Below are 17,213 nucleotides of genomic sequence, written 5' to 3' on the forward strand. Positions count from 1 at the left end.
GGAAGCCGGCTGGATTAACTGGCAAAGCTCTTGGGGTGGGTTCAGTATAAACACTCATGAGTGTTTCCCCCTCCAGCCCCCATCCATTACAAGAGAAGTTGTAGAGAGAGAAGGGATGAGTTGAGTAATGTTTGATTTGACTAAGATTTGGGGGCAAAGTCCCTGCTTTCCATGGAAATCTTGGCGGTCTTAATTCTGACTGGGTCTCAGGGTTCTCTTTATAACTATAACTTATGGCACCTTTTATCAAAGAATCTCACCGAATTTAGCCTCACAATACCACTAGAGTTAAGGGTTATTGTCCCAGTTTCCTCAGATGAAAAAACTGAGGCACAGAAGTTAAATGGCTTTGGTCATGCAGCAGGTCAGTAAAACCTAGATCTCCGGTCTCCCCGTCCTATTGTAGTCTCAACAGTTAAGACATAAAGGCTACAAAATACCCAAGGAGCTGGGGTTTTATATTTTCATTATTTTTTTAACTCTAAGGGACAAAATTAAATATACAAAACATAGCTTCTGATTAGCTTTTTGTTAGTGGCATGTTTAAAACAAACCAAGCCAAACTGGTTGAGATAGTAAAAGACAGTCGTGTCAATCCAAGTTAGGTAGTAGAAAGGATGGTGTCTGGAAAGCCACCTCTGGCATGTAGGCACAGCATTGGGCAAAGAAAGTAAACTATGTAAAGTTGTTTGTGCTCTTTTATGAACTGATCTGAACCTTTAATCCTGCATTCCACTCTGGGTTTCTTTCTACTCTACAAAGGAAAAAACTTTCTCAATGTTTTCAAGAGTCATTTGCCCACCCTTATTTTTAAATATAAGCAACTGACCAGGCAGAACCAGGAAAAGAGGCTAGAAAACTAATTTACACAATCTCACAACGTGGACATTTGTGGTTAACCATACACAAGGAAATGCAAGGAAACCAAGTAATCTCTGTCTTTGGAGTGTGTATGTGAAAGATTAGTAAAACATAGAGGGAAACAAGGCAGAAAGAAAAGGGAAGCAGGAATAAAAGAAATGTTGATTCATAGTAAATCTACTGCCTGCTTTTCAACCAAAACACACATGCTATGTTCAAACAATGTTAAGGTTTATAATATTCCTTAAAATATTTTTATCTTTTAAGATTGCTATTGTGTGCTAATGTACCAGGAAATCATGTCTACAGATAAAGTAGTTCTTCCAAACTTTCACCACAAAGCAGAAAAAAGTTATGCTGCAATTTTTTATTTTTGTGACTCCCCCCCCCCCAAAAAAAAGTGGGGGCTCTTTCCCCAAGACCAGTGGGGATGAAATGTGCTGCTTATGTACAACTTCTAGATCAATCACTTTATCACAGAAACAGAGGACTGTACCAGCACTCCACATCTGAATACTCTTGAATTGCAGTTTACACTATATACACTTAAAGCATAATTTAAATCTATCGATTTCTACAGTTAGGATTTTCCACAGAAAATGTTTACTCTAGATAGCATGTCCTGGTACTGACTGCTAACTCCATGCAGACTGGATTTGAGAATAAACAGGTCCTGAATATTACCCTCTCAAGCCACATCCTGAGAATAATACAGTTCCCACAGAAGAGACACTTAAATAGAAAAATGACTGCGGCTGATAACCAGGTTAAATCTTATTTCCCCCTCTACAGTAGGAGTCTCCTTATTTTATAGCATAAACTACAAAAGGACAATTACTTTAGAATGCAACCTCAACGGTGGAATGGAGGAAGCAAATTAAACAGACATTCAAAGTGATTAGCAAATTCCTTTTTGTTTCCTTCATATGAAAAAGCTTTTATTCCAACTGAAATACAGTGAAATCCGTCCTGAGCAACCACGCCCAAGGACAGGGCAATCGCTTACTGGAGGTTTTCTGTTCAAGGTGGATCAGAATCTGACTCTGTACTGACAACATGAGGCTGTCTAGAATCTCCTGGAGAGGTTTCAATGTAATTCGGACAGCATATATTAAGATTTTTACCATAGGAAAAATACGGTCGATAGTCTCAAGTCTGTGAATTCAGTGACCAGTACTGTATGCAGAGCAAAATCCCCCGCTTGCTGAGAGTGCGAGCTAAAACCAAGTGCTGTGTAAATTTTACATCGCATTTTTTGGTGAAGTTCTTTACAGGTCGCTCTCAAGATTTGTGTTTTCACCTTGCCAGGCCTGACAGGCTCTCAGAGATTTTTCCCATACACCGACTTGTAACGTAGATATTCCTCCAGACACTGGATTGCGTTTTCATCTACCTTTGGGTCAAACTTGTTGGCTAGCAGATGGTGGTTTTGGAGCATCCAGTGAAGATCACCTACCCCATACACACAGACCGCCCGTTGGTGGGCACCCGTACACGGCGGGTAGGGTGCCCCTTTCCTGACATCGCCCTCCAGGTAGTTCCACTTCACCAATCTAGCAACAGCATTGACATCGGAGACCTCATACTTATTGTTATAAGGCACCGATCCTGGCATGCCTGGCATCCGGTGGAGGGTGGCCCAGATATGTTCATCTGGGCTGTAAGTATCTTTTGACCACTCCAGCAGCTGCTGCGCCGTCGGGTTTTCAAAGAGGGCTTGAACAAAGTCCCTTGTGACCACAACATAGGCATTGCCCGTGAACATGGGTGAGGCCTGGGGCGGGAGGCTCTTCTCCTCGGTGGTTCGGATCACCGAGTTCTCCACGTGGTGGTGGTACTTCCAGCGAGCCTCCTTGATCGAAGAGGGTTTCTCGGATTCCATATTGTTTTTCCCGTTTAGAAACTTCAGGGTTCGGACAATCTCGGCGTTGGTCTTGATGGGGAAATCGGTGCCGCAAGTGTTCAAGAGATACCTCCAAGGCACGTTGCTCTTGAGTAGGTCCTCCATGCAGTTCAGGTCCGCTTGGACCCGGGACCAGGACGCGTACACTACTCTCTCCAGTTTAGTGGCCACAAAGACATTTTCGAAGCACGAGGCGATCCCTCGGACTGCCTCCTTGAATTCGTCCAGGGATTTTAGATCTACGTGGATACAGTATATATTCTGGGGCGTGTAGATGGACCTTAACAATCTTTCGAATATCTCAATCTTCTCATGCACTACCATGGAATATGCAATAGGAAAATCCTCCTCCTCTTTGCTCAGTGGGAACTCGACAAACTTCCTGCGCTGTTTAAAGTGAGCGCAGTCCTTAGTCAAATTCACGTAATCTTTCGGGGTTAAAGGCTCATATTTAGTTTTCGTCTGTAGCCTGCTCAAAAGAGCCTCCTCTACGGCTTTCACATCCCCTCTGATGATCCGAGAGCAGTTGATCCGGCCCCTGGGAGACAACTTCAGAGACTGGTAGAGATGATCCTTGCAACCCTCGCTTTTCATATGCACTGTCTCTTTCCCGAGATCACTGAAGTTGCATTCCCAGGAGGAGTATTTCAGCACCACCGTGGCAAACAGCATCAGAAATCCCATGAACAACAGGCGCTGAATCTGACACCGATACTTTATTTCCCGAAACATCTTGGGGGGGAGGGGGGGGAGAATCTTCGCAACTGACTCGAAAAGTTTCTTTCCAGTGATAAATCCACTTCCTAAATAAAGTCCCTCTTAATCAGCAGGATTTGGGGATACAAAATCTGCCTCCCGGTTGATGATCGGACGGTTCGATCTCCGTGAGTGAATGTATCCTGGGAAGCAGGCGCATAAAGAGCAGCGGTTCCACACCCTGCGCTTCCTTTCGTGTACTGTCACCTGAGCTCTGCTCAGCCAGGGAGGGGCAGAGGCTTAGTCACCAGCTTGGTTTCTCCCCCCGCCCCTCCCCACATCCTGAGGTGTGGAAATACTTTGCACTGAAGTCAAAGTACAATAGGTGACCTAAAAATCGGAGGTTTCTCCTCTCCCACTTCCCCCTACGTGGCTCTATCTTTAATAGGTACTGGAATTTCTGGTACATTCAGTAGTTGGACTGGTTGCGTTGTCTCCTGCGGCAAAAATCTGAGGAATACACAACCTTTACCTTTCATCGCTGGCTCCCTGCGGCCATGAGCCACAAGATGCCCACTTCCTACACAGTTCAAAGTAATGCAGCCTAGAAACCCTGGGCTATAGGAAGCTTTGCAAATACACAGTAAGGAACAATCCTGCATTGACAAGAAGACGCCTTTGAGCTCTGGTCCGTCACCATCTCTGCTTGACTTTCTAGACAGGGAAATCAATCCACAGACAAGGGTCTCCTCCACTCATTCGTTTCTAGGTAATTTTTATGGCGATCTAAGATATTAGCTTCGTTAAAATAATGCAAGAAATAGTCCCTCGAAAAGTAACTCTGCCCTGTGGAGCTGACAATAGCAGCGAAGTGAGGTTGATTTGAAGACCCGTTGATCGGCATGCGCACTACTTCAGACGAAAATCTTGGCACCCTTCCAACATGGCGAAGCATGAATGTGGCTTTCCCAACTTCGCTCTCCTGGGCTCACCTATATCTGGATCAAGAGCGAGGCAGCAAATAGATTCCCCTCTTGCTTCTCCCACTGTCTCCCTACCTCCCGCTCCCTCCCTGTTTCCCTACCTGACTTTCCCCCTCTCGCTGCTACCTTCAGTATGATCCCTGACTCCTAAAACGGGGGCAAAGGGTGGGGGGCGTGCTCCACTTCCCGGGCGTCTTCTCTTCCCATGTCCCCCTCTCCTGGCTTGGTTTGAGTGATGAGACCATCTGTGACTGCCAAGTTGCCCTCACATACAAATATTTGCACCCTGTGAGCCAGATCCTGGTCCCATTGAAGCCAATGACCAGAGCTCCCACCGACTTTAATGGGACCAGGATTTGGCCCGCAGGGTGCCAATTGCATTGCACCTATTAAATAAAAGACCAGTGACTCCATGACTCACTATAAATAGCAGGTTTCAGAGTAGCAGCCCTGTTAGTCTGTATTCCAAAAAGAAAAGGAGTTTATTTTAGCATCTCCTAGCTCCTAGCTTTGCGGTTGCAGAAAAGGCAGCCTCTCATTGAGGAAGGCAGGCGCTCCTTTGTTTCTTTAGCGTCTTTCAGAACTCTGCTGTTTTGTCTTCAATTGGACCTTTAATTTTGATTGCTAAAATAAAGCCAACTAACCTTTGGGGATTTGGAATGATGTGTGCACAAAGCCTTAACTTAGAGCAGAATTTGCCCCCATATCTGAAAAGCAGTGCCAGTTTCCATAATTTCAGGGGTGATTTAACATCTAAATTTGAATGTACCTGGAACAGGGAAGAACTGGACCCTTTAAATAGTAAAGCTACTTGGAAAAGGTAAGTGAACAGTTTGCATTTCTCCTACCCCTTTAAGATTTGTCACTGATTAATGGAAGAATATAGATGAGCTATTTTCTAGCATAATCTTGGCTGCATTTTAACGTTTTCTTTGTCCCCAAAGCTGCAAAAGGAACCAGGCAAGCAGAACTTCACACCCGACTTCACTTAGTTTCGTATGGGCACCGTGGGGTCTGCTTGCCCAGTTTTTTTGCAGGAGCTGGGCCTTTGTTAGGAGAAGATAGTAACTTTTTAAAATATTAAAATCCCCTTATTCTGATGTCCGCTTATTCTCTGGGAGTGATAAATAAGTGGCCATAATTCTTTGACACCAGGCCTAAAATGCAGCCTGGCACTGCAGAAAGCACTGGTGTGCTGCAAATATCTTCTCCAGGCGATCCTCCCCAACTATCCCCAATTCAATTGTGATAAATTCCCAGAGTGAACGTTCTTGGGGAGAAGAAAGACAGGGACTGGGAAATGTTTGTTTTCTCACTTGAGCAAAAATGATTTCCCATGCCAAGGAAGGAGATACTAGGCAAATAGACTAGTACAAGGAATAACTTGTTCAGAAATACTTATGTCTTGTTCCTGATAAAAACTTAGACTGCAGGAGAGCATTCAGCTTTTGTATTCCAAGGGAGGATGAAGAAATATAGGCCGAGCATTCTCCTACTTGGAAATATATCTTTGCTGGGCACAACCTGGTGTATTCCAAGATAGGCAATTTTTCTCTCTTTGGACAGTTTTATGCTCCCTGGCGGTAAGTTGTTTCTGGTGGAGATGGTTTAGTTGTAATTGGAAAGAATATGAGCTCCACTAGACTACCACTCTGCTTTCAGTTTGGTGGCATATAATTTATGCTAATAGCTCCTTGGAGCTCCCTGCAGTGCTGCTGTTCTGGAGTATCACATGGAGATGCTAGAAGTCTTCTTCCACACCTTGATCCTCTAACTTAAATTACAGCATCCAAAGGCTTGAATATGTGTTCTTTTCCATACGGACTTCCCTTGTGCATTAGGCAAATAAGATTGCAATTGCACAGTTTTGGTCCTTTCTAGTTCAGGTTGCAAACTGCACCGTAGGTGTCACACCTGGATATGTTTTGGAAAATCATAAAGCACTCTTGCAGTTAACAGCAATAATATATACAAAATAATGGCCCTACAATAGCTCCTGCATGCATAAAATGCAGAAGAAATTATAGGTCTGCACAGTAGCTTTTCAAAGTGCAAAGCTTTCAAGATTTGTCTTCTAAGAACTAGAGCATTATAATATTGCAAATGCCAGGGATATAAATGCCCCCAAACAGCCAAGTACTCCCTAAGGAGGGTTTGATCAGTAATCTGGACCAGGTGGGAGCAGAATTGGATCAACTTTGAAAATGTTCATAGCCCCATCATCAACTGATGCTCCTTGGCTGGCAAGAGAGGCTACAGCCCGATGGCTTTTGTGTACATAGTGATTCTGGCATGTAGACTTTCTATATGAGATGCCTGACACCAGTTCCCAGCTGCTTGTGTGCACCTCATACAAGAAGTTGTGGGGGGTAGGGGGAAGAGGGAGTAGAAACCATTTCCCTCCTGGTCACAGGTTCATTCGTTCTTGTAGCTTCCTGCAACCTTGTTGCTGAAACTTTGCTCTCTGAGAACCACCGTCCCCTGCCTTTCCCTGCTTACGTGGTGGTAGTGCTACCATTCTGTGAGCATGATCCAGCTTTATCCACTTGTAGACAGCTGTGCTCTTAGGGCTAGAGGAATCCATTTTTAGAATAACAGTCTGACCCTCCAGCAGGCTGTTCACTTGCAGGTTTTCATCTAAGTCTGTTCTGTGTTAAACTGCCGTCTCTCCATACAAGAGACAAGATGAGTGAGGTAATATCTTTTAATGGACCAACTTTTCATGGTAAGAAGCAAACTTTTGGAGCTACAGTGAGCTCTTTTCAGGTCTCTAAAAGGTATTGAGTGTCAGCTAAATACAAGCACGTATTTTAAGGTAAGTGTGCTAGCTATTTGTTTGCTCTTGCACTTAGCTGACACTCTCAGTACCCTTCCCAGAGCTGAAGAAGCTGTGTAAGCTTGAAAGCGCCTTTCTCTCACCAACAGAAGCTGGTCCAATAAAATATTACCTCATCCGCCTTCTCTCTCCTATCCTGGGACCGACATGGCTACAGTAACACTGAATACAACAATAGACGTTTCCTTATGCACTTGTTGGCTCTAAGTGATGTTTTTGTGTATTTCAGCCCCATTGCTAGCTATCTCATTACCAATGGCTTCAGCAGACTGCATATCAGTCTTAATTCTTCTATTGCTTTAACCATATTAAGAAGCTAAACACTTCAGCCTATCAAAGTAGGTAGAGGGCCTGATTCTTCACTTCCTTAGGAGTTGTATAGCCATTTTGACCTGTGGAAAACGACATAATTTTTTTGTGAAAAGTTACCCTTTGAAAGAATATTAACACTTGTCATTGTCATCCTTTCTATAGAAAAATCTCTGGAGGATCTATCTCCCAGATCCTAGAAAGAATTGGGAGCAACATGCAAATTTTCTATTTTTTTTCCCTGTCCTCCATGATTCACCTTTTGAAGAAGCATGCCTGAATCCCTTAGAAGCTGGTACCAACCATATTAGCAATGATCCCTTTTAATTTAAATTTGCTTATTGTTGCGATGCCAGCTGCCAATTAATTTTTCTAGATGGTATTGTGACTTTTTAAGCCATGTTCTGCTAGAAGCAGCTCAACTCTTACGTATCTTGGCATGTCTTGAGGGAGAAGTTTAGAATTATCGAGTGTTTCCCATTATTTTCAATAAGAAAAGCAATTTGCTTACTGCTGAAATAAGCAAGTCTACCTAATTTACTCACTGTCTCTTTAAGCCAACATTTTATTTTACCTTTCAACAGTACCCCACACTGACAAATATTTGAAACCACAGCGGAGTATTGCTACTGTGTTCCATTGACTTCAGACTGGTAGGTGAGTAAAGGCCAATGAACACTATGAAATCACATTGACAGCAGGAACAATGTGTTACTTATCCATGCAATTTGACATTGTGCCAGATGTCAAATCAACTAAAGATCAGCTAGATGTTGAACTGGGTGTGCTTGCAGGTTATTTCATAATGAATATAGCTCAATGCCTTTTTTGGGCCTCTGATATGAAACTCCTAAACTAATCTATCTATGGGCCCAGAAATACATCAGTAGTAAGCAAATATTTTGAAATACAAATCAGGCAATTTATATAAACAAACTTCCTTGTGACCAAAAAAATCAGTTCTTCTCTGGCCAGTTTTCCCACTCTGAGCTGCTTCACTCTGTCTTTGAATCCCACCACCCAGCTTATTCAAAGAGGAAACTAGCAGGTAGCTTGGGACATCAAAAGGCTGCACGTACACTTGCACATTTGTCCCCAGCGCATAGTGGTGATGCAGTAGTATAGACAAGGCAGTAGTATAGACAAGGCTGTATATCCAGCATTGTGTCCCAACACTTCACTTGGCCCAAGCAGATGTAGGTCAGACACACTGGAAAATGTATTGCGCACTCCTGCAGTCACCAGTGGCAGCAGTTGAAATGTCTGAAATGCAAATTGTCTGAACCTGAGAAAAAAGCCATGAATTTAAATCTTAAAGCAAGATCTGCAATGCAGTGCACACCTGTGTGTACACACAGACCTTTTAAAAGGGGCCTCCAAACCTGCACTCCCAAATTTTGACACACCTATTGGTATGTATAAATTTCCCAATTACATGAACAGAACTGGTAAGTGGACATATTTTGCATGTGCAAACCACTGACAGCACCCATAAATGTTTCTCTGCAAATAGACGTCCACTCAAGCTGAATGCATTCAATTTTAGTAAATATTAAATGTTTATAGTTTTAAAATAAAAGCACATGTGAAACATATAGCTATATTTGTCTGACAAGAGAGAATGTAATTCTCCTGCCTGGGACAATACCATAATATACACATTGTCCATCAGTATTCTAACTCAGGGGAGACAAAACATCCCATAATATGGGGTACCAGACAACTAGAGCTGCACATGCTATCTACATACCTTCACATTCAGAACACTCCACAGAAAACAAAAGGCAATATGCTATTAGACGCAGGTCACTCAGTTTCAGTAAATGAGGAAAATTCAGAGATAAAGGAATATTAATGTTTGGATGAAACTTGGGGTATAATATCATTGTCTCTTTGGAGTTTGTAGCAAACTGTCTATGAACTGCTTGAATGGTTAATTAGCTGCATTCATTAATATAAGGTAGTTATGGTGTGTGCCTAGGAAACAGAGTTACTTCAAAGCAACAGTGTATCTTACCTATTCTTCATCTGAGGAATACCTGCTGTGATTGTTTGACACAAGCTTTATCCACTTGCTAGAGAACTATAAAGGAAGCTTCAGACCTGTTTATCTCAGATCTGCTTAAACTTTGTCAGGGGAAATTCAAGACACAAAACTGAGGTCTCCAGGCTTATGCGGGAATATCCCTGTAAATTCTCATGGAAGAACTTGAACAAACTCTACATATGGACAGCCTATGGGACTATAACTTTTTAAATTGATTCCAGAAGGACTCTTATAAATCGGCATCCTCACCATCTCTACTATGAAACTGATCTAAACATTATTCATATCCGTATGCATGATCATTTTAACCACAGTAACGGTTTTCTCTTAAAGTACATATTAGATTAGTTAATTGGCTATAAGGGTGTATTAGGGTAAAATCTAAAATATTAATTGATCTGGTGGGTAACATGCCTGATCTCTTGGGACTGCTAGAACTTTATATATGGTGAGTAAGATTTTAAGTCATCATCACTATATTTGACTTGGCTGTCTGGGTGGGAGCCCAAGGCTGGATTGCTTAAGGGGAACTGTATTTGGGGTGCTCGGTAACCAGTAAGGCATTACAGAAGCTGTTCTGTTACTGTCTAGGCGAATCTAATTATAAGGATAAACCATCAGTTTTGGGAATAGTCTGCCCCATTCTTTGCAGTTTGCCCTGATTGAGCATGCTCAGTAAGGCCCCTCCAGCAACCATGGTCACACAAGTGTACTATTTTTGACAGTAGGTGTCCAGTCTGCTCAATGTGAATCAAACTCCTGAAGGGAAAAGTGTAGAAACCTGGAGGTTTTATGCAAATAAGTCAATACACAAATTGGCCTATTTGATAACTAGGCTGTATAACTGACAGCAACTGTCTAGAATACTTGGATTCAAATGTGTCACCCTGAAACTTCTAGTTTTTGTTGTTGCATATTGAGAACGGAAAAACTTGCCTACCCCTTCCTGCCTTGGCCAGGTTTCCTCCTCCTCTTCCTACCTTCATATCCTTGTCTTGGTTCCCCCACTCTGTCTCCCTCTGTAGTGGGGGTAGGGAGTCACTCACTCTGTCCAGTTGCCCCCATTTCTGTCTCCCCTTCTCCAAGGACTCATGCCTTGGTGGAGGTTCCATTCCAGCCAGGATGGACTTCCAGCAATGTAGACGGCCAGGCCCAGCCCAGAGCACCAGTTAGCTGCAGCTTTCCTTCAATCACACAGCTGAGGCCTAGCGTGCTATCCCCAAATACTGAGTATACCTAGAGTGGCACTCTAACCATAACTCTTACTGTATGTGGGGTGGCATTTCACAGCATGTCTTTGGTTGGAGTCCTCCACTGATATTTGAGAAGAGGTGTGTTCTTTAAGATACCCATTTGTTAGGTGATATTATTCACCAAGTTCAAATTAAACTTCTTCACAAATTGTTCAGTACTAAAAATGCCAAAAGTCTCAATTCTATTTGGACAAATGGGAAAATATTTCATAAATTGTCATTCCCTTTTCATTTGCATCAATATGTCATCAAATTGCTTGTTTAAAATTTGAAATTTTGGTCAGTTCCACAGTTGTCTGAATAATGTGGGGGGAGGGAGAGTGAGATTAGCAGAACTTCTTTCTTTCATTTAAACAAAATGTGGGATATTTTGACAAGCTCCTCATTTGCAACGATGCTCTAGGTATGATGCTCAGTAATAGGGGATCACCTAAATTTCCCAATGCTAATTCAAAAGCAACTCTTGAACTTCTACGGTCTTTAGACTAGATCTAAGGGACTTATTTCCACTGGAAATGGGACCTTTATGGGACTGAAGATCATGGGGAAACGTACAGTTCTGGAGCTGCAGGTACAAACGAAAGACTTTTCTTGTCAGAATTTCAAACAACTTACACCTTACTTTATATCTGAAGTTTAAAATCAGGTGTGGCTATATGGCAAATTGGGGTTATCGATATGTGAAATATAACATTTTAATTTCCATCTTGCCATAATTTTATTCAGTGCCATGTTCTCATCAAGTCAAAACATTTTTATATGATTTGTGTGAAATATCACTTTGTACAATCTGTGATGTTGCAGTCTACATGATTTTATAAAAATATGCTAATGAGTGTGAATATAATGTAACTGGAATATGCTTCATGCAAAAGGTCTCTTGTAAGGTATCATTACAAAGTTTATAATCTGAGTGTATTCATCCTATTTGTATGAAAGTATCATTCTTGTACCTGAAACTAGAAATATGAAATATAACTGAGGGCCTATTGTAATTACGCAAAGTGTGGGCCATTAATGGTGGTTCTGGAATCTTGATGGCTCCCATTAACCAGGACAATTGACTGTAGATGGCTCTGTTTTACTTGTAAGTCTTCCTGTATACGTGTGTGCTAGCAAGTGGGTAATGGAAATCTTACAGTGACATGTGATCAAGTCACCTGAACTGGAATCTATCTTTAACCTGGTGCTTTTCCAGTGAGAAGGAGGGTGGGAACCACTGTTCCCTCTAAGCTGTGCACGTGCACACAGATCCTAAACCCCGCGCATACAGCGAAACACCACACGCACAAAGAGTGAAAGACTACATCGGAGTCAGGCTGAAATATCATTTACAGGCAACGTTTGACATTGTTCACCCGCCATCTATCAACACAGCCAGATTCTACTAGCTGGCAAAGGGGAGGGGGGAGGGAAAGGAGGTTAAATTTCCTTTTTCTAAGTATTTAAAAATGACATTTATAAAATAACATGGTGTAAAAGTATTATCACAAATTGCAAATTAAAACTTTTTACATGTATAAGCATCTTACTCAGGCGCATTTGCCTCATGGCACACAAATTTGAACTCTGCTTCAAAAATTTGCACAGAAGAAATTTTTTGCACACATGGCCTCTCAAAAATTAGAGGGAACATTGGTGGGAACCCAGAGGGACAAAGGATTCCTGCCTTATGCAAAAGATATATAAGCGGGTGGATTAGAAAAAAAGAGGGGAGCCATCATGAGAGATCCCCTAGCTACCACCTGAGCTGGAACAAGCACTGTACCAGGGGAAAGGATTGTGCCCAGACTAGGAAGGCGTCCAGTCTGTGAAAGAGACTTATGGAAACATCTCTGAGGGTGAGGATTTTATCTGTATTTATTTTTATTACTGTACTAGACTTAGTCTTGTGTGTTTTTGTTTTTATTTTTCTTGGTAATTCACTTTGTTCTGTCTGTTACTACTTGGAACCACTTAAATCCTACTTTCTGTATTTAATAAAATCACTTATTTATTAACCCAGTGTATGTACTAATACCTGGGGGAGGAGGGGGTAAAGAGCTGTGCATATGTCAGTGTTATAGAGGGTGAACAATTTGAGTTTATCCTGTATAAACAGAGTGTCAAGGACAGGAACACTTCCTAAGCTGCTTTCAATTAAGCCTACAGCTGTTAGGGGATCTGGTTCAGACCTGGGTCTGGGTTTGCAGCAGGCTAGTGGGTCTGGCTCAAACCAGGCAGGGCACTGAAGTCCTAAGCTGACAAGGCAGGAAAGCAGGAGCAGAAGTAATCTTGGAACATTAGTTGGCAGCTCCCAGGGGGTTTCTGTGATCCAACCCATCACACAATATTTCTGTGAAAGGGCCAAATCCTACAACACCTATGGTTATATCACATTGACGTAAGTCTGTTTTCGGTGAGTTATTTCAGCTTGAGTTCTCCTCCAGATGCCTCTTCCAAAGAACATGGTGTCATCTTTGGCTCCCTGTGTGGCATCAACAGGCTATATAATACCAGCCACGCTTGGGGCAGAGTTGACCCTCCAATGAACTCTAATGGAAAGACTCTCAATGAGTATTGGATGGGCCATCTAACTTGTGAAACTGATGAGGCTTGTAATTTATTCCTTCTCATCCTGGAGTCCAAGAGTTTCATATATGCACTTCGCAATGTGCTCATCAGGGCTGCCAAATCTGATTTCTTTATGTGGAAACCTGTCCATGGGGAATTGTAATGACTTATTTAATATGGGTCATTTTTAAAAGGTATCAGAGAAAAATGAGCTAGATGCTACTTGTGTGGACCAGATTCAATACCACTGGCCTAGAGATAAAACCTTCGAGCTCTGTTACCAGACCTGAACCCCCATTCAATTTCTAGTTTATCATTTTTATTCTTCCCTAATAAAATTAAAGTATTATGACTGCTAAAAAGATTTGATCTATAGCCAAAATACACATTAAAGTGAGCCTAAACCATGGATCTCAAATTCAAATCACCATGAGGGCCACCTGAGGACTAGTACATTGGCCTGAGGGCCACATCACTGAAACCTCTTCACACAATGATACAAAAGTTATTGTCAAAAATGAAGAGTAATATAGTATGCTATTAAAAGTCAATGTATTTAACTTTTTAAAAACTGTAATGCAAAGAGGGGGTTTTAATAAAATATAAGCACTCAGTAATGCACCTCACTCAAATGACAGAACACGCCTTTACTTTTAGGCCTCTACCTCCACTCCACCCCTGCCATGAGGCCCTGCCCCTATCCAACCCCTTCCCCAAAGTCCCCGCCCCAGCTCTATCTCCTCCTGAGCATGCCATGTCCCCGCTCCTTCCCCCCTCCCTCCTGGAAAGTCCTAAGCACTGCCAAACAGCTGTTTGGTGGCAGGAAGCACTGGGAGGTAGGTGGAGGAGCAGGAGGGGAGCTTGGCTGCAGATGGAGTTGGCGCCTATGGCGGGCCGTGTGTTTGAGACCCTTGGTCTAACTAAGAAATGCAACTGGGGAATGACTCCAAGAGGAAAAACACGAGACATTTCTGCTTTTGAACTGCAATGAAACTGATCCACCAGCTCAAGACTAATTGTTTCTTTTAAAAAAAAATCAGGAATGGAGAAATCACTACAGTTGTCAGCTCATAAGAAAATACCTTTTAAAAAATATTACAAACTTCCTATAGAAAATAAATATAAACCTATAGAAGGTGTGACCTAATCATGATTTCATAAGTATGAACTGCTACAACTTGCTACTCTTTTAAAAGAAAGCACATAATAAGATGATGCAAGATGTGTCTCTAATCTGCATGTGCTTTGAGTTCAACCCAAGCCTCAATCAGTACCACTCCCTTGGTTTTCTTTGCCCGTTCCTGACTCCATCCTGCATTCCTAGACACTCCCCATGGTTCAAGTCTCACGATTAATATTCACCTCCCTCAGATTCTCCTTCAAACTACACAGGACCAGATCCAAATTCCAGTTTGGGTGAAACTAAATAGTACTTATTTAGTTGAGTGGAAAGGATATTAGCCACTGTGCTTAGGGAAAAACTGCCCCTTTCCTGCAAGGTCTGTGCATGAATGTATAATGCTAATCCCAGAGACTGTTGCTTGGGTGGTACCCGGGCACGCCATCAGATGGTAAGCAACTGGTGTTCTTTCCTGCTACTGACGTCCCCGTTTTATTCCTGATGTAAAAGTGTGATGTTTACACAAGGCCTTAAGAGAAAAAACTGCAGAGTACTTCCTGAGGAGATCAGGCATTGCTAACTCCTTTTCTTACCCTGAGCAATATTTACAAACTTGCCAAACTAAGCCAATCACTAACAGTGGAATAAATTAATCAGATGGTGTCTTCTGACTCCAAGGCTCTAGCGGAGAGTCTTAAAAATGTGTTTTCCTAGAGCTGGCCCGGAGACAATGCTGTTTTTTGCAGCAACTTTCAAGGTTTCAAAATTTGTTCTCTATTGGTTTCAGCAAAACAGCATACTTTTGTTCTGAGCACATGTTTCCTCTTCTCACAGTATCTAACGAACAAAGGTTGCCTAGTTGCTTTGTAGGGTTATCATTTCAAAAAAGTTCTGGGGGAGCAAAGTTGTCAGCAAATAGAACATATGTGATTATATTATCCTGCAAAGTGGGGGCAAATGATCAAAGATATAATGGAGAGCATAGACATGTAAACTTGGAGGAAGGAAGCCAAGGTCAGAGGGGCAACTGCCCCCTTGCCTTGACTTCCAGCACCATCCAGGAATCCTTAAAGAGGCATGGGGGAGGAATGCATCTTCACCTCACATCAGTGGAAGGCAATGAGACCCACAACAAGCAAGTGTGCAATTAACAGGCAAACAAAACAGCACCTAGAAACAGAGCCAACAGGTAGCATGGAGGGACTCGGACCACTAGGAAAGCTGGATTTCCAAACAAAATCCTTGCACAAGCATGTAAGCAGTGGAAGCCAGAACTGAGTCTGTATAAAGAGCTGATCATGGAGAATAAAGATGAGGATTTATTTTTTTAAAAAGCTCTGTCTTCATCTTTTATGGTGGGAGGAGAGGAGGACAAGAAGTGAGACAGACACTAGTGTCAGAAATAACACAATATTGGAACAGCTGCTAATGCTGTTTGAGCACTGTGTCCTAAGACAATATGCAAATCTAGAGAGCATCTTTTTTTTGACCTGAAAAAAAGAAGCAGAAGGGGCAATAGATGCTTGAATTTACAGAGCTGAGAACTCTGGCACCACATGTCACTTCAGACACATTTAAAGATTCCCTAACTAAAGGCAGGATCATTTGCAGAACATATGATTCCAGTTCTCAAGGGAGTGTAAGAGAAATGGATCTAACCCTAAAGAAAGGCCTGCAAGAGCAGCTGAACGGTCTAGGGAAAGGATCAAAACAGTGATTGCCTCTCATGCAGAACATATACCTGGGCTCAAACTAAAGAAACCCAGGAAACGGGACAGACTGACTAAGAATGTAGGCATCGTCCAGAGTTTGTATTATGAAAAGCAGAAAGAAAACCCCCTAGCCTATGGGCAAGGTGTGTGAGAAACATGAAGTGGTTATATCCCAATGCTGCAGCCACCTGAGGAATAAAAAAGCAGCAGTACACAGTGACTGAGGATGTAGACTTCCAATGAAGAGAAGAATTTCTGCAGTGTGATTCTAACAGCTCCAAAGTTTCTCACTGTACAAGGACTGCAGAAGAAAACTGGTAGCATCTATGCTATTCAATCAGCTGGATTGTGGAGCAAGCTGCAATATAATCAGGGACTCTGACAAGCAGCAATATGAGATGGAAGAAATGTACATCTCCAGGTCTGGATGACAATAAAACCATTCTGAGGCCAGTGGGCAAACAGAGGCTGTCAATAAGAAACCGTTAAACAAGAGAGTATTGCTCAGTTATAGTAGTTTACACATAGGAGTACCACCCATTGCTGAGCAGCAGGGCATGCGAGCCCTGGATTTAATCACAATACAACAGCAGAATATCTTCAATATGAGAGAAGAGAGAACACTCCTGGAGGCAGTGTCCAGCATTCCAACAGAATAAAAGGACATGGATACCTCGAGGGCGAGCTGAAGTTAGAAAAACCTCCTCCACCTGCAGCTGTGTTATGGCAGTCTCACAAGGGTTCCATTAGCCTTGGTGGAGACCCTGAAGAAAGGAACTGGCAAGCCTGAAAAGAGGCATCACTACACCCACTGAAACTAGTGCAGAGTGGATCAGCAGCCTAGTAGTGGTGGGAGAACCATCAGGTAAACTGAGAATCTGGATTGACCCAAAACCCTTGAACAGAGCAATGAAAAGAAGTCAGTAACCATTACCAGCAA

At 42.4% G+C, this 17,213-nt stretch overlaps 1 protein-coding gene across 1 annotated transcript; it reads right to left on the reverse strand.

Annotated features, from left to right (window-relative positions):
• Positions 1-1,242: 1,242 nt before the first annotated feature.
• Positions 1,243-3,681, reverse strand: GCNT3 (glucosaminyl (N-acetyl) transferase 3, mucin type). Its single transcript, XM_007053771.4, has one exon. The coding sequence runs from the start codon at positions 3,494-3,496 to the stop codon at positions 2,183-2,185; it is 1,314 nt and encodes a 437-aa protein (XP_007053833.2). The 5' UTR covers positions 3,497-3,681; the 3' UTR covers positions 1,243-2,182.
• Positions 3,682-17,213: the final 13,532 nt, after the last annotated feature.

The sequence above is a fragment of the Chelonia mydas genome, chromosome 10 (assembly GCF_015237465.2).
Source record: "Chelonia mydas isolate rCheMyd1 chromosome 10, rCheMyd1.pri.v2, whole genome shotgun sequence".
In the NCBI taxonomy this organism is placed as follows: domain Eukaryota; kingdom Metazoa; phylum Chordata; order Testudines; family Cheloniidae; genus Chelonia; species Chelonia mydas.